Here is a 23193-nt window from a genome sequence, read left to right as displayed (position 1 = left end):
CCCCCCGGCTCCTCAGGCAGCCTTCCGCACACACCCCCTCCAGGGCCCCACCTCCATGGCACCCTCCCCATGCTGTCCTGCCTGATGGCTTCAGGACTGCAAGACCAGGGAAGGAGGGGAAAGGTCAGGGCTTCAGACAGGTGTGACCGTCACACGCGTGCTGGGATCTCTCTTCCCAGATTGTGCTGTTGAGTAAGAAGAGGCCTGCCTGGCCCGGCCCTCATCAGAAAGTGCTCCCTCACCTTCCCCGCCTCGGCAGCTGATACTGGCTCCCACTTGGGGCTCACGTTTTTGTAGTCGGAAAATCGTCTTTTACTGCAGAAGCAGTAACTGAAGATAGTATATGTTCCAGAAGCTTGACCCCACAGTTGTGAAATGTGTAATTCACACATGTGAACAGCTGCTAGGATCCCCTCCCGTAAGGAAGAAGCTATGTCGGGGAGAGACAACTTCTGGCAGCTTCAGATGCATGCGACCCACTGAAATTTCTCCCCTGGGCACGGGGAGTGTTGGCCAGTGTGCGAACCACGTGTGAGGTCTACGCAGTTTTGAGTATCTGGTTAGAGGGAACAGATTCGGTTCCATTAGTCGGTATGGCGTGGACTTTGCGACTCTTGGTAATCACATCTGTGCACTCGCAGCTCCTGGCACGGCCGCCTGGCCTCCCGGGGACCCCTCCCTCCCAAGGACGTGGGTGGCAATGGGGAGCTCTGCCTGGTGACCCAGGTGTGCAGGCCAGGAGTGTGGAGAGGGGCCAAGGGCCCAGCCCAGGGAGGACGTGCTGCACCCCCCACCCCGGACACGGCCGCTTCCCGGCCTCACTAACCACGCTGCTCCCCTGGGTATAGTTCGTTCCAGGTGACGGCAGCCAGGCTGCTCTCCACAGCGTGGTGGAGGAACTGGTCCGGTTCCGGCTCAAGGTCCGGCAGTTCGCGCTGGCCAGCGGAAAGGCCACCAGGGAGGCCCAGCGGCAGCAGCGGCTGGACAGGCAGCCCCTGCTGGAGGCGTGTGACGCTCTGCGCCAGGACCTCACCGCCCACGGCATCAGCATTAAGGTGAGCCACCACGGCCGGGGGCACCGTCACCCCGAGGGCCTGTGTAAACCAGGTGGGGGCACGCAGACACAGAATGGTCCGAGCCAGACCCGCTGGGCTGATGGCGCTCGTGAGCAGAGGACCACCCCTCCCCCTGCCCCATTGACACGAGGGACCCATGGGAATATGTACTGGGGAGGAGACGCTGCGGCTGGGGATGGATGCAGGAGCAGGCCCAGGTGGCCCAGGCCCGTGGAAGCATTGGGGTGGCAGTGAGCCCTGCGTCGCCCCCTCACGCCGTGAGCTGAGGGAGTCCACTCAGCCAGAACCTTCTTCCTCTGCAGGACAGGAGCAGCACGTCCACGTGGGAGCTGCTGGGTCAGGACCGCAGACCAGGGAGCTGAGGGCTCCCGACACAGTTCTGTAAAAGCTTTACATTAAAGTTTCCTATTGTAGCTGTTCAGTGAACATGGAAGTAAATCACAGTGACGCTGTATGCCCGAAATGTGCATTCTTCATGGTGCCGATGGACAGGGGCGGTTCTCAAACCTCCTCGACAACATTGGTCCTTGACACTGGCCCTGTGTCCCCGGGTGACACCATGGCAGGACCCCACGAACACTGGAGCCCCGACATCAGGACGCAGGTCTCACAGGAGTCAGGACAGAGTGGCCTGCACCTTGAGCCCTGGGCAGTGCTGAACTAGGGGTGAGGACCCGTCCCTACATTCCCTTCTGGCTACACAGGTAACGTGTTAATCATAGGAAACAACATAACCACTCCCGCAGTCACTGCTGCACTCTGACCGTGGTCTCTTCACGCCGCATGTAACCTTTTCAACCATGGTTCTTGTGTGCCATCCTTTGTGGGAGACATAATTGGGCCGTGCTCCAGCGGCCGATTCTGGAAGTGTCTGGATGCCAGGGTGAGAACAAGTCACAGGGCGGGACATGGCCGCATGGCTGAGCGTGTGGTCTCCCTGCTTTCAGTCCGTCTCTTCCCCCCCCACAGGCCGTGGCTGCACCCCCCCTGCTGTCCCATACTGCCGAGATGGCATTTCCTGGGCCTGTGGGTGAGCACACGGCCACCTTCACTTCATCCCTGGCCTCCAGGACCCCAAAAGGCACCAGTGTCCCCTTCTACCCATTCATAACTAGACTTGCCTACAGTGACCCAGCTCATGCAAATATACCCTGGGCAGGTATGCCTCTTACAAGGATACCAGAGTCCCTTCAGTACCTGGGGGTCACACTGTCCCCTGATGGCCGGAGGCCGACCTCGGCCCCCCAAATGTGCTCTGTGTTGCTAGCCTGCTCTCAGGAAAAGCACATCCCTAGCTGGAGCTAGTAAGTTCATACGGGTTTGTAAAAGCACAAGAAAGCAGTTAATTTTCGTAACAGCCACTTGCCCCTAGCTACAGGAATTTTGAGCAAGAGGGTTTGTACTTAGAGCAAACCTATAAAAACCGTTGCTGTGACTACTACAGTTTATTTTCAGCAGAAGGAAAGGCCGAGCGCATTTTAACAACGTTGGCAACAGGCTTTTACATTTTCATCTCCCTGCTGTGTCCTCACCTAGGAAAGGCGTCTGCTAAAAAAGGAATACAAAACCATGCGTTGAAATAGTCACCAGGATTTAGATAGAATTCCCCAAAACGAAAAACAGGAAGTTTTTAAAGTTACACCTGAAACAAGGGGGGTGGGGAGGGAGAGACAGGTTTTTAAGAAATGTGGCTTTAAAGGAAGGATCCATTTGAGGTCAGGGGTCACACAGTATCACCCCAAACATCAGGGGAAAATGGCGTTTGAAGGAACCACATGGGTCACGAGCGGCTGCCCAGGCATCACACAGACATCAACTTCTTGACCGGAATCTGCTCCTGAGGACACACCACCTCCAACCAGCAGGGCCCTGCTGTCTGACCGTGTTCAGTCCCCGTGCCCCGATGGGCCACGTCGGAACCCCACCCACCGCTCAGGGCTGTGTCGTTTCCTCCAAAAACCAATCACTGATTGTTCTGAAATGCTTCCATTAGCCCAAACCACCAATGCTTATTTCTGCCGGGTTTCAATGTAATCAGTGTTTAAAAAGCAAACGTGAACGAGAAAACGAAGGCCACGCCACCCGGTGGGCCTCAATTTTAAAAAGCACAGCTCATCATCGTGCAGGTATTTGGACAGGACCCAGGGGATCCCCGTGGGGGGGCATCTAGCACGGGGAGCTCCTCACAGAAACAGGAAGCAGGCCGAGTCCACAGCACCAGCTCAGCGGCCGGGACCGTGTATGTCTTTCTCTCCATCACTGCTGAACAGCCAGGAAAGTTCAGGAATCCCGTTCAGTGTCCCTGTAACACCTATAGCTACGTATTAAGGCCAAAACCAACCTGTGGATCATGCTGCTCTCGTACCCCGAGGACGGGGACCCGCGACAAACGCAGCGTCCCCATCCGTGGTGCGGCCTGTTTCCCGTTGCCTCGGCTCAGGTTTCGAAGAGTCTGCGGAACGCGGGCCCGACCTCCGCGATCATGTCGGTGGTGGTGGTGGAGCGGCCGTGCTTCTGGAAAGCCTGGTGGCTGCACTGGCGTGTGAGAGAGCATGCGCCCAGGGCGGCCAGGAGCAGAGGGCTGGACCTGGAGGGAGGACCGTCAGACAGGCTCCACTTTCCCTCCCACGTCCCCCTGACACCCCAAACAGGTTCAAGCCTCCTGGGCCCGAGGCAGAAGGCGGCTTTATGACCAGGGACACGGATATGCCCGGACACAATACCCACCTGCCTGGAGGACACACCGCAGCTCCCCCCCACAAAGCATGGCCTAGAGCGCCCTCGGTGCCAGGGTGCGAGGACGACCAAAGATCTGAGAACGCGGGTCCTCGCCCCCGTCTGACACCAGACCCCCGTGTGGCACCCGCACGGTTCCTGCCCACCAGCAGTGCCGCCACCCTGCAGGTCCCATAAAGCTTCACGGGTGTCGAGGGGGCCTCCAGACCCGGGACATCCCGCCCCGGCCCATGTGGCCACCAGTGTCACATGATGCGTGTGCAGGATGGGGTGGGGGAACCTGCCCGAGCTCACAGTTCCGACCCGGAACGTGAGCCAAGCCTGCATCTCCCAGTCCTGCCACTCAGAGGAAACTCCACTCTTTCGGGACAACGGGCACAGCCGGCTCCCCTAGGCCCCGCGTGTTGGTCCCACGCTTCTGCCGTGCGAGGGGGTACACCTCGTACCCCCTGGAACAGGGTCCCAAGCATGGCCACCATGTTAGAATTAACTGGGGGGCTTTAAAAACTCCTGACACCTCGGAGCCATGGGCGCCAAGCAACAGGGCAGGGCCCCAACCTCGCATGGAGCAGGAGCTGTGCGGGTGACCGTCCTGGGACCCCCCCCTGCCCTGGGGTCGCCTCCACGTGATCCCGAGCTTTCCCCTGCAATGTTCCAAGCGGCTAAACGTACGAGCAAACGAAGTGGCTCACGCAGCTGGGAACCGGAAGGACAAGGGAGGAAGACGTCACATACCCGTTTGTCTTCTCGGGGCTGGCGTGCAGTGCCCAGTGCACCAGGACACCCAGGGCACCCGACATCAGGTCTCCCTGGCCGCCACACCTGCGGCTGCTGCCTTCGTGGGCACACTCGAGCACTGCGGGGCAGGAAGGACAGGGCCGTCAGAGCAAACTGGCCTGTGCCCGGGGTGCGATCTGGATCAGCTCCGGCCCTTCCTGTCTGCTCCTAATGAGGTGGTGTGTTTTAAGGAGAGCAAAGCCAGACGGGTCTGGAACCACCTGAGCCACGCAGGTGGCGAGCAGACTCGTACAACTGGTAGGGCGCTGCCGGAACACATCGGAGAATAGCACAGGTACATGGGGTGGCCAGGCTCATGGGCTCCGAGAGCCCAGGCCACCCAGGGACCGGCACCGCCTTCAGGGAGGTGCGTGCCACGCGAGTGCCCCCGGCACAGACCCAGCTGTGACCGTTTCGTTCACTCTGTGTCACGAGCAGCTGTTCTGAAAATACGGATCTTGAAAACGGGTTATTACAGCCTCTGAATGTGTCACACTCCAGAGCTCTCTCCAGCAATAAAAGCCCCAAGGGTCTCAGGGTCCCCCAGAGGACACGTGCTGTGTCTGTTGACCACGGCCACGTGAGTTGAGCACTCTTGGTGCTCAAGGGTTTCTTCCCCCTTACAGCAGGTGACAGTCCTGGGTCACGCTGTTACAGCCAGTGTGCTCCCTGCCCCCCATCATGGTAAGTGAGCGGAGGACTGGCTTTCAGGGCACTAGGGAGGCAATGCAGCCGCCAGAACCTCCCCCTGCTCGGCCCACTCAACAGCCCACAGGCCCCGGCGCAAGGACGAGGGGGACGCAGCCCCTCCAGCACCTGGCAACCCCTTCCCCGGGGTCGGCTCTGAGCACCTCCTCTCTCTCCCACTGTTTTCACAATAGAACAGAATGCGGTAGAATAGTCAAACTCGTCTATGACCCCGCAGGAGTGGGAGGCAGCAGGCCAGGGACCCTGGCGCACCCCCTGCTGACGGGACCGCGTCGCCACCGCCCCTGGCGATGGGGAGGGTGAACGCCCTGTGTGCTCAGTCCCCTTTGCCAAACAGGAATAAAACTAAGCTCATCAGGAAGTCCCTCTGTGTGGAACACGTGTGGCACAAGGGACCGCATGTGCCACGGGGATGGGTCTTCCAGAGCCCAGGGCCCAGCACGGCCACCCGGGCTGACAGGCGTGAGGCCTACAGCTACCCACCGTGTTCGCCGTCAGACATCACATCCCGCTCCCCTTTCCGGACCACGGTCACGTTCCCCAAGGCCTGGCTGAGTCTCCGTACGGCTTCACGATGATCACTGCCTTCACGATGATCACTGCCGTTCACAAGATCCCTAAGCTGCGAGGTGGGACATCACAGACAAAGCTGTCGGCGGACGCCAATGGCGGCACGAGCAGCACAAATACCGCCCTCCTGTTGACACGGAACACTGCCCGTGGTGGAACTTTCAAGGCTCACAGAAGTGACACAGGCCTGAATGATGACGCGCTAACATTCACGGGGTGCTCAATATGGAAGAACTCGTGGGTTTACATCCGTTGTGTCATTTCGTCCTCACAGGCCCTACGAGGTGATGCCGTCATTACCCACATTCCACAGGCCAGGCAACGCGGGCAGGGATGGGCTGATCCACAGAGCACCCACCCACCTCTCATCTACCAAGAGACACGCTAGCGAGAAGATGCCCCATCATCACACTCCCCGCCAGGAACCAACAGCACTGTTAGCATGTGGGGAACACGCATCTACCCGCTGGCCGTGTGCAGGGACAGGTGGGGCAGAATCACAGCATCGTCCCACCCCGTCTTCGAGAGTGGAGAGGGGGGACCTCACACCCCATCTCAGGAGGGACTCAGGCTCACGCCCCGTCTCCTGGGAGGTCAGCAAACTCACCACGGCGTCAGAGAGTCTGGTGAATTCCCCGTGGTTGGGAGTGAGAACGGCCTTCCGGTAGCCGTGGATGAGGGCCGGGTGCTGAGCAATGAGCCACAGCCCATCCTGCAGACAAGAACAGGTATTTAGCGCACAGCCTCGGGGCCTGGCTGTGAGAAGGGGAGCAGAGGAGAGGCCACACTCACCGCATCGATGATGATGGGGACATCCCTGGCTTTGGATGCTTCTAAGATGCCCTACAAGGAAAAGGAAACCACACTGAGCGACAAGCCCTCACCCCTCGACAAGCCCTCACCCCTCGTTGGAATTCAAAGAACACCAAGCAAGCAGTTCCGCAATGAATTACAACAACAGGTCATTGACAAGCAGAAATTAAATGTGGGCAACAAACAGAACAGACCCCCCCTGACCCAACAGCGGGCCCCTCTGGAAGTCAGGGCCAGCCCACAGGGTGGACCCCAAGGCACAGTCTCCCACTCTCCCATCAGCACTCACCGGGGTTCCCAAATCATCAGTTCTTATGCAAATTTCCTAACACTTTGTGTTTTAAAATAAGTGACCACGGGGCACCTGGACGGCCTTCCATTAATATCCTCAGCTCTGGTCAGGATCCCAGGTGGGACTGAGCCCTACACTGGGCTCTGCGCTACCAGCAGGGAGCCTGCTTGGGACCCTCTCTCTTACCCTCCCCTGCTCACATATGCACTCGCATGTGCCCGCTCTATCTCGAAATAAACTTTAAAAATAAAAAGATAAATAAAACCAGTGATGATAATAAGCAATAAATCACCTCTGACAAGGTTATACTCCAAGTTTCAGAAGTTTTTTACTAAATTATCTTTTTTTCCCAATATATGAAGTTTATTGTCAAACTGGTTTCCATACAACACCCAGTGCTCATCCCAAAAGGTGCCCTCCTCAATACCCATCACCCACCCTCCCCTCCCTCCCACCCCCCATCAACCCTCAGTTTGTTCTCAGTTTTTAAGAGTCTCTTATGCTTTGGCTCTCTCCCACTCTAACCTTTTTTTTTTTTTCCTTCCCCTCCCCCATGGGTTTCTGTTAAGTTTCTCAGGATCCACATAAGCTATCTATCCATAATCAACATACATACACTTGCTTATTGCTATGAACCAGTATTTTACAAGATCATGTGCTGCAAATGCACTTGAAAGTAGAAAACATTAAGAGAACAATGAAACAAGAGCCCTGCTCTAGGACGGCTGGTGTCCTTGGAACAGGAGAAGAGGAAGGACACGGACAACATGGAGACAACTGTGTGATGACACAGCAGGAAGGCCAAGGAGACAGGCCTCAGGAAAAAGCAAACCTGCCGACACTCTGCTGTCAGACATCTTCCAGGACAGGGGGAGCGGAGGGACCAATGTCTGCTGTCCCAGCCCCCGCCTGTGGTTGTCTGTGGTGGCCACCTGAGCAGGCAGGTACAGATGTCTAGTGCCTCAACGGCATAAACTCCAGTGTCTTCTGGGCCCAAGAGGAAAAGCAAAGGAACCAGGGGATAAATCCAGGACAAGTGACAGCTGCCTTAATGACGGCCCTGACTTGGGATTTGTAAGATGTGTCGATCTCTGTGAGGCAACTGTTTGACTTAGGCTTCAAGCGAAACGGTCCAAGATATGTACTGAGCAGCTAGGACATCGCCAGGTCACACGCTCTGGACCTCCAGAAAGCATCTTGTGATGTACACCGGCTCAGAGTCCAAAGACCGTCCCCGAAGCCCCAGCTCTGCCACTTAGAGTTGAGTGAACTTGAATCACTTTACTTCTGTGAGACCGGGTTTTCTGATCACTAAAATAAGGATAAGGCCTTGAGTAATACTCTGAAGTTTGTATGAGGACTAAGGATACCGCCTCTAAAGATTTACCCAGCTCTTGGCAAGGGAGCTGACAGTCCACAAATGGTAGCTGCAGTAATCATTTTAAGTACACAGTCTAGCCCTGAGCCTGACAACTGCTTAGGTCTAACACACATTTACCTTTAAACTCCTATTTCCTTCAAGTAAATTATTTTGGAGGCTCCGAGGACCTGCACATACCTGAAATGCAACCATTAAAAAAAGGAAACAGTAAAACAAAATACATGGTAAGCAGAAATAACTTAAAACATTAAAAGGTAAATCCACATACGTTTCACACAAAGTTATTCTGAAAATGAAACGAAGAGCCCATGAGACCAGAGCTGCCCTGCCCCACGGCCTCAGTGGTCCTTTGCTGACACGGGTGTGAGCGACGGGAGAGCGGCCAAAAGCCCCCTCAAACGAGGGTCGGGGCACAGGAGCCTCGTGGAGCCGTACTTCCTCCCTTACAACGAAAACACTCCTGCTTGCTTGGAGTCTGGCTCTCCCATTAGAACAGATTCAGCTTGGCTAATTCCACTTTCCCGGATCTCTGGGTGCAGGCTGCAGCGTCTGGCCACAACGAGGATGCCTCCACCTCTGTGCTTTCCTATCACACTTCTCCCAGAGAACAGTGAAGTCCACGTTCAAACACCGAGAAACCTCAGGCAACACAGCGGGGCATCTGAGTCGTGTAACGTCACAGGTCACTTGGCTCTCCTGAAGCACAGAGCCACGTGTCAGTTGCCCACTGAAGGACCAACTGCTTCCATCACTCGGAGGACTCGTACGAAGTGCACTGTGCACGTGGCTTCGTCCCCACTGACTCCACTGCCAGGACAGCGGCCACAGTGGCGGCCAGGGCCCCAGAACACAGGAGACAGAGGGGAGCCCAGGGAGACCAGCTGATGACACGACCACACCTCTCTCCATGCACATCCAGTTAGCGCTACAGGGTCCTACAGGGTCATACAGGGTGGATGGAAAGGAGTAAACGAGCGCCCCCACAGGTCAGAGGAGGCTGCGCAGCAGCCCCGAGTGTCCAGCAGAAAGACGCAGCTGCAAACAAACCAGCAGGGGGCGCCCAAGGGTCAATGGGTTGAGGGTCCCACTCCTGATTTCCGCTCAGGTCGTGATCCCAGGATTGTGGGCTTGAGCTCTGCATCAAGGCTAAAGATCCTCTCCCTCCTGCCCCCCACCCTGACTCGTGCTTGCTCGCTCGCTCTCTTTAAAAATTTAAAACAAGTAAACCAGGAGTACTCCCTGGGGGACAGGGCTGAGGGGAGAAGGGACGATGGCCCCCAGAGCAGAGTCCTGGCCAGGGCAGCACTCCAGCAGAGGGAACAGCCGTACGCACAACTTGCAGACGGTTATCCTGAAGAAGACGCCCAAAAGAAATGGACGTACACTCATGCACAAATGTTCAAGACATCAGCACTGCAACAGGAAAAAGCCAGAAGCAGCCCAAATGAACTAGTTAAATATGGCATGTGGTGATGTAGCTATTAAGAATCATGAGGAATATACACATACCCTGTCAGGAGAAAGTGTCCAGGACTTAGCACTGAACAAGCACAAACTACAGATAAATAGAATGAGGCTAGTCAAGAGCCTACATTCTAGATCTGGAAAACTCTGGTTCAAAACCAGCATATGAACTGGAAGACTTCACAGCTGCAATACCCGCCCCCCCCCCCCCCCCCACCCAAGCTGACCTACAGATTCAACACAATCCCCGTCGGAATCCCATCTGCCTCTTCGGCAAACTGACACGCTGATCCTAAAACTCCTGGGGGCGCCTGGGTGGCGCAGTCGGTTAAGCGTCCGACTTCAGCCAGGTCACGATCTCGCGGTCCGTGAGTTCGAGCCCCGGGTCAGGCTCTGGGCTGACGGCTCGGAGCCTGGAGCCTGTTTCCGATTCTGTGTCTCCCTCTCTCTCTGCCCCTCCCCCGTTCATGCTTTGTCTCTCTCTGTCCCAAAAATAAATAAAAAACATTGAAAAAAAAAAAATTTAAAACTCCTGGAAAAGTGCACGGGACCTAGGACAGCCAGAATACTCTTGAAATGAACAAAGCTGGAGATCCCACAAAGCTTATCGCATAGCCACCGTCATCAGGACTGTGTGGCACCAGCACATGGACAGCCGTACAAACCAATGTACAGAAACCAGAGCCCAGAAATAAACCCTTACGCCCACGGATTTCCAGCAAGGACACCCAGACAGCTCACTCGAGGCAAGTGGAGCTAGAACTGAACATCCACTTGCCAAAGAACACAGGTGGACTGCTTCCTTATACCATACGTCAAAATCAACTCAAAATGGACCACAAACCTAAATATCACAGCTAAAAAACAATTAAGCTCTTAAAAGGCAGGACGTGATCAGAATTAAAAATGTGTGCTGCAAGGGGCACCTGAATGGCTCAGTCGGTTAAGTGTCCATCTGACTTTGGCTCAGGTCATGATCTCATGGTCTGTTGGTTCCAGCCCTGCGTTGGGCTCTGTGCTGACAGCTGGGAACCTGGAGCCTGCTTTGGAGTCTGTGTCTCCCTCTCTCTCTGCCCCTCCCCCACTTGCGCTCTGTCCCTCAAAGATGAATAAACATTAAAAAATAATTTAAAGTATGCTGCAAAAAACAAAAATCAAAAACAAAAATTGTGCAGCAAACACAAGTTCCTCAAAACGTGAACAAAAGTGATCACAAAACCTGTAACAAAGATTCGTGGTGGCGTTACTCGTAACAGCCCAAGCAGAAGCCACCCAATCGTCCATCAAGTGATGGACAGGTAAACAAAATGTGGTCCATCCACAAGGGAACGTCAAACAGCAATGAAAGGAGTGGAGCCCTGGGCCACAGTGGACACAGATGAACCCCGAAATGCTGGGTAAACACAGCTGGTCACAAATGCCACGTAGTGTAAGACTGAACTGCTAGGAAAGGCCCAGAACAGGCAGAGCCACAGACCACGCCGCCTGACACCTCACCTGGGGGGGGGGGGGGGGGGGGGTCAGGATTCCAACACGTGAGACTGGAGGGACACACACACTCAGACCACAGCTCTTAAAAGCAGCAGCCAGAATTTTGAGGTTACGTTGAATCCATCCACACCAATAGCAGATCTATGTCTCCACAGCACGTGAGCAAGAAACCTTGCCATAATTCGATAATCAGCGTCAAGGAGCACGAAAGAAGAAGAAAGAGGCCAGAGAGACTGTTGTGAGCTCCACTCTGTCACGGGGCCAGCGGTGAACTGGTAGGTCACAAAAGGTCAAGAATCCCATCATCCTGAGGGTCATAGGGGCACCAAACACTCTGACCCTATTCCGGCAGGAACCCTCACTTGCCTCTCTTCCCAAAGACAAACCATGTGGCAGAGAGGCTGTCCCAGGCCCTGTCCCACCCACGCTGCGTGGACAGCCACCATCTCAGGACAAGAGCACACTGCAGACCTACTGTGTACGCATGGGGATGCCCCTCCCGTCTCCCTCTTGCCTCACGTGACCCAAGGGGCCTGGCACTCCTCAGCTATGATTGCACCAACTTTTCAGCAAGAGGTCAAGGCTCCAGGGCTGGATGATGCCACCGGGCAGGCAGCATGCCCCCGTGCTGGTGCAGGTGGCTCCGAAGCAGGAGCGCCCCAATGCCCCTCATTTACAGGGTATCACCTGGAACTACTGTTCAACTATGCAGGACTGGCTCTCAGATTATCTGCCCCAAATGTCAGCTCTTTCGGCTCTCTGGAGGACAAGTCAGTGGCTGTCCTCACATGGCAGGCGTCTGTCCCCACGCCTCTTGTTCCAGAGCAGAGTGGGACACCCGCACGTGAGCGATCCCAGTGACTCCCCCGCTGCAGGGTGAAAAGCTGACGCCCCAAGAGCAAGAGACGCATCCCATCCCGGTTGGTTGTTAAAACCTAAAGGTTTGCTACTCTCTCTCTGCCTAGTTCCTCCTTCCTCCCCCAAACCATCTCCATGACTCCATCAAGAGGCACCAGAACACTGAACAGACGCTCCATCAAAGTGCTCATCTTCTGACTTCTGAGCTCAGTCGGGTCCATGAGAAGAGGGAAGTTCGGTAATTCTCTACGTTACTTACCTTAACGTTTTCAAGAAGAACGTTGTCTCTGCCCAGGCCAGGTCCTACCACCAGGGCGTGCAGTCGGGGCAACCATGTCTCCACGTCCCGCACGGCACTGGGGCTGTCGCTGCGCAAGGAAAAGAAGGGCAGAGCACTTACAGTCTGCACGTGCTGGCTTACCCTTTAGGGAGACCACACATTCTTCTGGATTCCCCCGTTCTTATTCCGAGTTCCTTCTCTGTGCCGGCACCGCGCCCGGCATCCAGCCATCAGCCTCCCTGGCCTCCTCCGCACACGGGTTCTCCCCAGAACACCCAGCTGTGGAAACCTAGCTCTCAACATCTACGATAAGCCAGATAAGACACGTGCCTCCTTCATAACCATCTCTGCCCTCTGGAAGGAACCCGTCTGTCTCCATCACTCACAGGAGGCGCCCGGGGGACCCTGTACAACGGAAGAGTGCCTTCACTTAGCACAAGACCTGACAGCTGGAGGCACTTGTGTCACTCCTTCCCACCCACCATCTCGCTCTTAGACTCTTGGAACCCACCATGTAAAGCCTTGCCCAGAACAACCCCACCGTGAGCCCCAAGCAGCCGTGCTTAGTCTTTGTGTGAATGCAGGGACGCAGGCACTTCCAAGAGGGTGCGGTTGTCCAGAACCCCCCCCCCCCCCGCTCCCAGATGTCTGCATGCTGGGCCGAACCTGCTGACACGCACTTCTGGGTGGCCTCATCCTGTCTCCTGGCTTTAAACCTCTCCCACACGTGAACAACCCGATTTACCCTTTCCCTGACCACCTCTGTCTCGTCCGGTGCCTGACGGCAATGCGCTCGGATGTCTGACAGGCAAGTGAAAACACACCCAAAAGCCAGCCCCTGACGGTCAGGCTCACCCGAACCTGCTCCCCCACGCCCCCACCTTGTTAACGGACAACCAGCTTGGACCGAAGCCAGGGCGGCCTTCACAACTCTTTTCCTTCTACCCCGCATCCCACCTGTCAGCAGCCCCTGGGCTGTACTTTCAGATGTGCCGCGAACCTACCCCCTTCTCCTACTCGTACCCATCACTCACTGTCACCTATGACACCCCCATGCAACCCCTGCTTCCACCCTGGGCCCCAAGAGCTGTCAACACAGCAGCCAGACGAGCCTGTTACAATATCCACTGGATGCGGCTGTTGCCCTGCTCAGGGGCTCCAGCGGCCCCTCTGCACTTACATGAAAGCCAGACCCTCGTGATGACCCCCACAACCTGCTAAGCTTGACCCTGAACCTCTCTGGTCACCTGCCCTACCTGGAGCTCCTATTGCTCCCCAACACCCCGCAGCCTGAGCTGTTGCATCAACCCTTCCCCGTGTCTGCAGGGCCCTACCTGAACGCACCCTCTGGGCCCCCGCTCACGATCACCCCACGGAAAAGCACACACACGCCACGTGCATGCACCCCATGTGACATGTGGTGTTCCGTCCCCTGCCCTGGCTCTCCGCGTGGTCTTTACCGCCCTCTGACACACTTGTCCTACTTGTCTGTCTCCAGGACTTTGCTGCCCAGTAGGACAGACATCAGCCCCATGTGGCTACTTAAGTTTAATTAAAATAAAAGCTCAGCTTCTGAGTCCCACTGGCCACATTTTAAGTGCTGGGTAGCTACGCGTGGTCAGCAGCAAGGAGAACGTTTTCATCACTGCAGAAAGCTCTAGGGCACAGGGCTGTCCCAGAAAGGAAGCTGCACAGAAGCAGGTGTTTTGTCTGCTTGGTCCTATACTGTCCCTCTGGAAGCAGGGCAGGGACTGGAAGGGGAAGCATTTGCTGAATGAGGAAACGGCCCCACTACGGTCCGACGGGCTCCTCATTACTGCTGTGGGGGCGTGGCCACAGGCAAGGCCCCGACCTCTCCCTGGAGGCCTCAGCCCTTTCTGACAGCCACGGCGCACAGGGCCCTGGTGGCCCGAATCTCGTCCCACGCCGCACACACATGGCTGCTGGGCTTCTGACCTTACGGCTTTGTCCCCTCTCCTGAGGGCACCTCCCGTCACCTCCCAGCACAGCAGCCACCGGGCAGAGGCGCCTGCAGCCCCTGACGAGCTGCGAACCACCCGCACGGCCCCACTCACAGAACAGGGTGAACGATCAGCTCCGGGCTGTACGACTTGATCACGGGAGCAGCCTCCCGCGTGCAGAACACGTGCGATAGATCTGCACCCTAAGAAACGAGCACAAGGGTGGACTCAAAGCACAGCCCACCCGGCAGGCTCCGAAGGGGTGTCCGTACAAGCCCCTCGCCGCGGCCCCACACCAGGGTGAGGTGGCTCAGAGCAGGACAGACCCTAAGGAAAGGTCTGCAGAGAAAGCCTTTTGCCGCACCCCCTCCCCCCCCAAGAGGCAGGTCAACCCAGACCAACTCAGCTGTGTCACCCTAAGGGCCGCGCGGGGGGCACATTTCATTCATACTGTGCCGACAGGGCTATTAGGACTTGATCAAAGGCCTAGGAAATCGCGAGGTGTAAAGACGCCAACTGCTTAAGGCAGGACAGAGGCGGTATCCCAGGATTGCACTGAAGTACAGTCCTAATGAAACTTCAGTTAAAAACTCCCAGTTCTTTGGTCACAGCACAAGGTCAGGATAGATTTCAAGGTGCTTTTCGGGGCATCTGGGGGTTCAGTCGGTTAAGTGTCTTACTCTTGGTTTTGGCTCAGGTCATAATCTCACAGTTCAAGGGATCAAGCCCTGAATCAGGCTCTGTGCTGACAGTGCAGAGCCTGCTTGGGATTCTCTCTCCCCCTCTCTCTGCACCGCCCCCCGCCCCCGACCCTGTCTCCTTCTCTTCCTTTCAAAAATAAACTTTAAAAGACAAAGACAAGCTCTTCACTAGACAGAGAAGCTGTAAACAGACCTACCACTTTGAGAGCGGAAATTGCTGCGAAGTAGGGGGCTCCTGTGTACCTAAAAAGGAAGATACTTACAGTCAGAAACTACTGGGAAAGAGTCAATACAGCAGGTTTATCAGAGGGTTACAAAGACATGAATCACATGGCCCAAGGCCCAACACCTCGCAGGTGCTCAGAAAATGTTCAGTGAACTTCAGCAAACATGGGTCACGACAAGTCACTGTGTCACATAAGACCTTTGTGCCACATCAGGACCGCCACTCTCTGCAGCACGGTGCCCACACAGAAGACGGAGGCGGCCACGTGAGCTCACTGAAGGGTCTGCCAGGAGACCCCCAGGGGCAGGGGAGCACAACACAATCAGGCACCGAGACTCACACAGCTTCCTCCTGCTTCCGCCCTACCATTCCAGAATGCCTATAACTGTTTTTAAGGTTGCATCAAACACAGAAAGGAAAATTCTTTTTGGGGGGGGAAGAGGGGAGAGAGAACCCATTCACATAAGGGCGAGGGGGCAGAGGGGTGGAAGGAAGGAGAGGAACTAAAGCAGGCTCCACACTCAGCAAGGAGCCTGATGCGGGGCTCGACCCCATAACCACGAGATCATGACCTGAGCCAAAATCAAGAGTTGGACGCTTAACCTACTGAGCCACCTAGGTGCCCCTAGAGAGGAAAATTCTTGAACTTGTCATCGGACTAGTGTAACCTTTACATCAATCCCGAGCAGCGAAGGGAACCTAGGAAAAAGACTGAGGACTCTCTACACGAGACACTCTCCCAGAGCAGGGCCGCCAACGGGCCGGGAGCACAAGGCAGGACACACACACCCTCTCTGGCCCACCCCACAACGAGGACACAAAACAACGAAAACCAGCTTGCCTACTTGCCCAGCAGAAGCTGCCCATAGTCACAGGGCAGGGGGGCGGGGGATGCTTGCTGGTGACAGCACACACACTGGTATCTGGAAGGCTAACAATGTGTCCTTACTGTATTATCATGTGGGGTACCATAAGGCTGTCACTTCACACATCTCTGAAGTGCTTGAATTTTTATAAACAAGTACATAATGCTTTTCTAACCAGAATGAAGAGGATCCTACTTTAAAGGTTAGTTCCTAAAGCTAATGGACAGATTTTAAATTAGATAATTACCCCCTAGCACGCTACACTACCAGACTATCTAAAAAGAAAACCTGAAGACCAATTCTTCCCATGCAAACGTCCCAAAATACAAAGCCAGAGATGGAGGGGATCTGAGGAATAAAACCCCCGACATGCTCAACACTCTCAAGGGGGCCGGGACCCAAGGGCCTGGCAGGGGCCCCCATCCCAGAGGCCGGAGGAGGGCTGTCTTTTAACTGGGGGCCTAAAGGAAGAAAGGCAGCTAAGAGCTAGTGATCCAAGAGTCCAACATGCGGTAGCAGGAAGAGAACCAGGTGCGACATGACAGCCAGTAAAAGGCAAACTTCCCCCATCCAAAGGGATCATGTCTACAGACAGAAAGCACTCAGCAAATCTCAACATTATTGAAAAGAAGACACACCCAGACACATCTGGAGAAAACTGCAGAATTCTTAAAAAAAAAAAAAAAAAGAAAAAAAAAAAAAGAAAAAGAAAACCTTACAAACAGCCAAGCAAGAGTAAATTACTTACTTACAGATTAAGGTGAACTTTTAAGGTGCAGAGTGGAGGCTAGAGGACAATATGATCACGTGCGTGGATTACCAGAGAAAATCGCTGCCACCTCGGCCAAGGCGCAACTCAGCCTGCCTAGCAAGACACCGGGGGTGTGCAAGTCCTCCACGGGCCCCCTGCACACTCTGCACAAAGACCATGCCAGAAGAGGCCAAGGACTCCTACCCTGACTGCAGCCCACCAGGCCAGGCAGGAAGCAGACAGCAGTGTAAGTGGCAATATACAAAGTGACAGTCAGCAGTGAGAGCTCTCTAGGAATTCTTAGATCACGTGCTCACTCTCCCCAGAGGCATTTCTAATTCACAGTAGGTAGAAAAGGCAGCCACTAGCTACATTTGAAAGTATAATAGGGGCGTCTGGGGGGCTCAGTCAGTCAAGCGTCCAACTTTGGCTCACCATCAGTGAGTTCAAGCCCCGCAACAGACTCTGTGCTGATAGCTGGGAGCCTGGAACCTGCTTTGGATTCGGTGGCTCCCTCTCTCTCTCTGCTCCTCCCCCATTCGCATGCGGTCTCTCACTCTTAAAAATAAATAAACATTAAAAAACAAGGACAAATTACAAAATGTTACGCGTCGAATAACTCAGCGGCAAAATATATAAAACCAGAAGAGAGACCGGGCCATGAGAAAAGGGTAGGCTCTAATTTCATTAATGACTCCCACGAACATCTTCAAATTGACAAAGTACACCAAACACATGCTGTTTTTATCCTGATTACAAAGTAATACCTGTTTGTAGCATGGAGCCTGGTCCATATAGACAAGGGTAAGGCAAGAAAAAACAGCCTCAGTCTCCACCACAGGCAAAATCGTAACACTGACACACCCCCGCGGACCGCACACTCAGGGCCCGTTTTCTCCTATTCGGTCAAGAAGCTCATCACTGAAAGATACCGAGTGTTGTAACATGGAACTACATTTAGAGATGATTACTGGGGTCTAACTGGACAGATGGCAGGCCGCTAAGGAGGCAGACAGCCAGGTAACAGAGGTTGTTGACACGCTAACGTGGTCCAAGTCACTTACTCCTGGCAGCCTCCGACTATACCTATTCTTCCGTCCTGACCTTTGTGCTTCTTGGTGGTTAGAGGAGGGATGATATTCCTCACCAGCTGTAAAGTATTTTCCATATCCGTTATTGAATGTGGTTTATGCAATGAAAATGCTCTTCTTAAAACTGAAAAACAGGAAAACAAATTATTTAGAAAAATAAGTATCCATCGGCATACACAAAAGAGACTGAAACAAGACAGCCTGTTAACCAAAACACCTCACAAAGCTGACTTAATATCAATGCTAGATTTTTATCCAAAGGCTTATTTTATTTCTATAAGCAAATGTTTGGAAATTACAACACAAAACACAAGCTGTACATTATCAAATTTGTTTCTGAAATGTATCATTTTGAAGTCTAGCTAATCTTTCAGAAAATGTTTTTAATGCATTCCTACTTAATAAACTATACACATTCCATTTCAATCCTCCTTTAAGTCTTTTCTCTCAAACTGGAAAAGCAACTTCCCACTTGTTACCTTTCACGGTCACATTCAAGTCTGAGATTCACATTACTCCCAATTTGCCAGTCATGCTTCTGACACTCAGTTGGATACATTAAGTAGTCCAGAAATGGGGGGCGCCTGGGTGGCTCAGTAGGTTAAGTGTCCCACTCTTGATTTCGGCTCAGGTCATCGTCTCATGGTTTTTGAGTTCAAGCCAATGCACTGATAGGGCAGAGTCTGCTTAGGATTCTCTCTCTCTCTCTCTCTCTCTCTCTCTCTCTGCCCCTCCCGTGTGCACTGTCTCTCAAAATAAACTTTAAAAACTTAAAAAAAAAAAAAGCAACCTAGAAATGGCATTCTAAATAATAAGGTGATTTTTAACTGTCAGCCCCATACTTTCTACCTTCTTGCAAACCAACACAAGCTACGACTCAAAACAATCACTGTAAACCTCTGGCCAAGAAAAGGCACAAGTGGGCTTGCTCAGGGACAGCCCCAGCCCGCTGACCCCTGTGCTTCCAAAGTCCCGGGGAGTGTCCACAGTGCCACCTCCCAGAGGCACTGCCTGTCCACACCCCAAATCTGGGGGCTGCACAGTCTCCTCGTGGGCACCCCCCAGTGAGCTGCATGAAGGGAGCTAGAGCCATTACAGTCACATGTGACAAATCACTGCTTGAGAGCAATCCACACGGTCATGAAAATGGTTGCTCTGTGTTTGTTCCAAACGTTAGCACATCTACGTAAGGACCGGACTGGACAACACAAGAATATCAAAGAACGGCCACTCCTTCAAATTCTCCACATCAAGAAATACAGTTGCTTTTTACATTTTTTTAAAATTTATTTATTTTTGAAGGAGAGACAGAGTGTAAGTGGGGGAGGAGCAGAGAGAGAGGGAGACACAGAATCCGAAGCAGGCTCCAGGCTCCGAGCTGTCAGCACAGAGCCCAACGCGGGGCTTGAACCCATGAACCCTGAGATCATGACCAGAGCCGAAGTCGGGCCATTAACCGACTGAGCCACCCAGGTGCCCCTATGGTTGCTTTTTAAAGTCTAGAATTGTGAAAGCACAATCCAAACTTACCGGTCATTCAAGGGTTGTTCTGGGTTCCTGACAATGTTGTGGTTTATCAGGGACCGTAACTTTATGCTAAGGACTTAGCCACACACAAAATACTCCTAAGGCCACCCCACAGCCCTTTGCCTACACAGAACATGGTTCAGCCCCACCTACAGATTCAGGCTAGGGGTCCCCTCACCCCCAACCACCTTAGAGTGGCACAGAGCAAGACACTCCATAGACGTTGGATGAATTCAAAGCATGTTGGTTTATTCTCATTAGAAGCCAGTCTGTCCACTTACAGACCAGGACACTGGAGCCCAGGGAGACAGGCCTGTGAGGACACCTGGGTTAGTGACAAGTAAGCCAGGCCAGAAGACACCGCTGTACCAAAATGCTGCCGTTTTAAGGCAAATTGTTTTTCTTTAACCAAATAGTCACCACACCAACCAAAAGACGAGACAGAGATGATCAAACCTGTTTCAACTGCCCCCATAACCATTAGGGTCTGGGGAATAAAACCACTCGGGAAGTATGGTATTTTCACTCGTGAACCAGTAAATCCACGCTGCTCACCAGCACCCGCCCCATCCACCTGAGGGCCAAACCAAGGTCAGTTACATTTCCTTACACTTGGCAGTTAATCGGTTTCAGCTGGCTTACCGGGGGCAGACCCCGTTCGGGGTTGTCCACAGAAATATTTAAATAGAAACATCAAAGTTCTGCAGGAGAAAAAGGCCTTGACCAAAGGCGATTCCAAATGTATCCAATTAAGGGGCACCTCCGCCGCTCAGTCAGTTAAGCTGTCTGACCAGCTCAGGTCATGATCTTGCGGTTTGTGAGTTTGAGCCCCGAGTCCGGCTCTGTGCTGACAGCTCGGAGCCTGGAGCCTGGAGCCTGCTTGGGATTGTGTGTCTCCCTCTCTCTTTGCCCCTCCCCTGCTCATGCTCTGTCTCTCTCTCTCAATAATAAATGTTAAAAAAAAAAAAAATTAATCCAATTAAGTCACCTGGTCTTCACAACAATTCTGAGTCTGGAAGAACAGGTCAAACCTGCCCGTTTTTTGTTTGTTTTAAGTGGCTGAGGCCGACTGGAGAACTGAACGGATTTCGTAAGCCTGGGCTGTTTTCTGGAATTACTTACCACCAACGACCCTCCTGATAACATGTCTCTTTGTGCCCGCTGTGCCTTTACACTAACGAGACCCGTCCTAATTTGGAGTCCCTGCACCTGACAGCATTCTGGACAATAACAGAGATGTCCTAAAGCTAGCACAAGGGGTCAGTGCTCGAGAACTCCACCTGTGTTTTGGTAAAAGTTCAGCAGGTCGGCTTAGTAATAAATCTTCAAACTCCAAGAGAAATACTAACTCATCACAGGGTACAAATTTAGGAGAAAGGGCTACCAGTAAAAAGTCTCTGAACAAACTGTGACCAGAGGCTCCATATGCGTCTCAAAGCGTTTGGCACCTGAAACTAATGGCATGCTGTGTGTCAACACGACTTCATACTGTGTGTCAACTATCGTGCAGAAAAACAAAAACCCAAAATTCCTTAGGTTATTCTGTGCCAGGCCCAACTATATACACGCCTTTGGTAAAATCCATCTGATGACTATTACAGCAAAAGTAAATTTTACCACTTCAGTTACTTACTGGCTAGGGAACCGTGGCTTGCTTAATTTTCGTTTTCTCAGAGCCTCTTCCACACAAAGGCGGATAAACAAATGTCTCCACCGTGTTGTGAGAAGTGAGAAAATACAATATACAAGCTCTTTCACGGCTTAAAATATATTCCTGTATCTTACACAAACACAAATAATGTACATGTACATAAACATCCACAGGGCAGAGAGGAAAACCCCTCGAGGGGGTACGGGGCTCCGACTGGGACACGCTTGTTCCTTACGCGCCTAAATCCTTTTACACCGTCCGTCCTACTTAACAGCCGAGGCCGGGGCTGGGTCCTCGGGGGGTCATTCGGGTGAACCCCGCATGCGACCTGGGCCCCAGGCGCGCCCACCGGGGCCGGGCTGCGCGGGGCGCCCCAGGACCCGCTCGGTCCCCTCGCCCAGCGCTTCCGGCACTTCCAGTCCGAGACGCGGAGGAAACTCTGCACCGCCTCGGCCGGCCTGCTGGCCCTGGCCCGGCCCCCCTGACGCCCCCGCGTCGTCCCCGGCTTTCGGCGGCGCCTCCCGTCCGGACGAGCGCCTGCGGCCAGGTACCTGCGTCCAGCGGCGGCCCGTAGAGCGCGAGGGCGGCCGACAGCAACGCAACCACGGCTGCGCCGGCGACCACAGCCCCGGCCCCCGCCCGAGTGGCCATCCCCGCAAGGCCGATAGCGACCTTACCTCGCCGGCCGACCCGGGCAGCCACCCAGACGCGACCCACGACCATCGGCGGACTTCCGGGCTCGCGCCCCGCCCCGCGCCGCCGCCGGAAACACGGCGGCCCGCGCCGTCCCGGAAGCAGGCGCTCAGTCCGGCCTCGCCCCACCCACAGGCCAGCCTCCACCAGTCATAGTTGGTCTCCTATGATTGACAAGCCCAATGCCCAACCCAGCAGGGCCCCAGCTCCGGACGCCTGGAGTTTTGCCGGAAAGCAGGTTAGGGCATCAGCGTGCGCCGTAGTGATTGGGGGTTTGGGTTGTTTTTGTTGTTCCTATTTTGGGCGGGGAGCATTATGGGAAGTGGGGCAGCACGCTGCCTCGTTGACAGACACTTTGCTTTTGGGAAGCAGGTGGAGGGGTCCGGAGGAGCATCTCTGCGCAGCCCAGTCCCTCATGTGCCCGACCTTTCCCCTGGACTCCCAGACTAGTCCGTCCAGCTCGGTGGCCCCCGCCAGGCTCCCCGCCTCCATAAGCCGGAGCTCTGCCATCGCAGCTGCTCGAGTCAGAAACCCGGAGGGCAGGCTCGCTCCCCTCGTTCCCCGCACGCATCCCTCCTCCTGACGGCCTGCCTTGTGGAGGCCGCTTTTAGGGAAACAGGCTTGAGCGGTGGAATGCAGAAAGGGTCCACGGCGACCCCCTGGCTGAATACGCACAGGCCCATCAGGAGACCCACCTCAGGACAGCCGTAGCCCCTAACTGACCAACGGGCTACTTACAACCAGGCGCAGTTACGCAAACAGGGAGAATTGCATGCCTTGCCATACTTCGTCTTCCCCCTTTAAAGTAGCCCCCGCCCACTGTCTCCTTGCAGACAGCCGCTGCTCCCTTGCCCTGTATGCAAACGTGCATCCCCTTTGCTCTGCCTCAGGTGAATTCTTTCACTTCCCTCGCCCCTGGCTTCCACCCCCATCATAGCCTCACGTTTGGGGGCCCCCATCCCACCGGGAGAGACACCACGTTTAGACACCACATGCCTTAGAAACGGATTCAGAATTTGCCTGCTGGCACACTCTGCTTGAAGCGCTGTCGTGGCTAGGAGATGATGGCAGTGGCACTCTGTTAGTGTCCTGGGGCTCCCATAACAAATTGCCACACCCCGGGAGAGGGGGACACAGAACAAGAGAAATTTCTTGTTTTATGGTTCTGAAGGCCAGAAGTCTATGATCGAGCCTTGCCCTCTGTAGCTTCTCTCGGTGGCATCATCCTATCATCCTGGGCGTCCCTTGCCTGGCAGCTGTATCACTACAATCTCTCCTGT

The 23193-nt window shown here is 54.3% G+C and overlaps 2 protein-coding genes across 5 annotated transcripts in view; one reads left to right on the top strand and one right to left on the bottom strand.

Annotated features, from left to right (window-relative positions):
• CARS2 (cysteinyl-tRNA synthetase 2, mitochondrial) overlaps positions 1-1519 on the top strand; it is a 44559-nt gene extending 43040 nt beyond the window's left edge. Inside the window, exons 14-15 of the mRNA XM_049647227.1 lie at positions 849-1055; positions 1379-1519. Coding sequence (XP_049503184.1) covers positions 849-1055; positions 1379-1438 — 267 coding nt within the window. The 3' untranslated portion in view covers positions 1439-1519. The remainder of the gene's footprint in view (positions 1-848; positions 1056-1378) is intronic.
• A 551-nt stretch (positions 1520-2070) lies between these two features.
• NAXD (NAD(P)HX dehydratase) lies at positions 2071-22005 on the bottom strand. Of its 4 annotated transcripts, XR_007461170.1 has the most exons (12): positions 21772-21891; positions 18016-18166; positions 15306-15351; positions 14522-14610; positions 12426-12534; positions 8471-8530; positions 6660-6710; positions 6475-6579; positions 5781-5919; positions 4548-4668; positions 3418-3663; positions 2071-2624 (listed from the first exon to the last, which is right to left on the bottom strand). XR_007461170.1 is itself a non-coding variant. In XM_049647216.1 (11 exons), the coding sequence occupies exons 1-11, from the start codon at positions 21941-21943 to the stop codon at positions 3513-3515; spliced, it is 1068 nt and encodes a 355-aa protein (XP_049503173.1). In that variant the 5' UTR covers positions 21944-22005; the 3' UTR covers positions 3323-3512. The 4 variants fall into 4 exon arrangements, 3 of the variants coding, with proteins under 3 accessions (XP_049503173.1, XP_049503172.1, XP_049503174.1); XM_049647216.1 differs by lacking the exons at positions 2071-2624; positions 21772-21891 and adding an exon at positions 21898-22005 and having other exon boundaries at positions 3323-3663; XM_049647215.1 differs by lacking the exon at positions 2071-2624 and having other exon boundaries at positions 3323-3663.
• Positions 22006-23193: the final 1188 nt, after the last annotated feature.

This window comes from Panthera uncia (genome assembly GCF_023721935.1).
Source record: "Panthera uncia isolate 11264 chromosome A1 unlocalized genomic scaffold, Puncia_PCG_1.0 HiC_scaffold_16, whole genome shotgun sequence".
In the NCBI taxonomy this organism is placed as follows: Eukaryota; Metazoa; Chordata; class Mammalia; order Carnivora; family Felidae; genus Panthera; species Panthera uncia.
The sequence above is the reverse complement of the archived record's forward strand: the minus strand, read 5'-3'. Positions and strand labels throughout refer to the sequence as shown.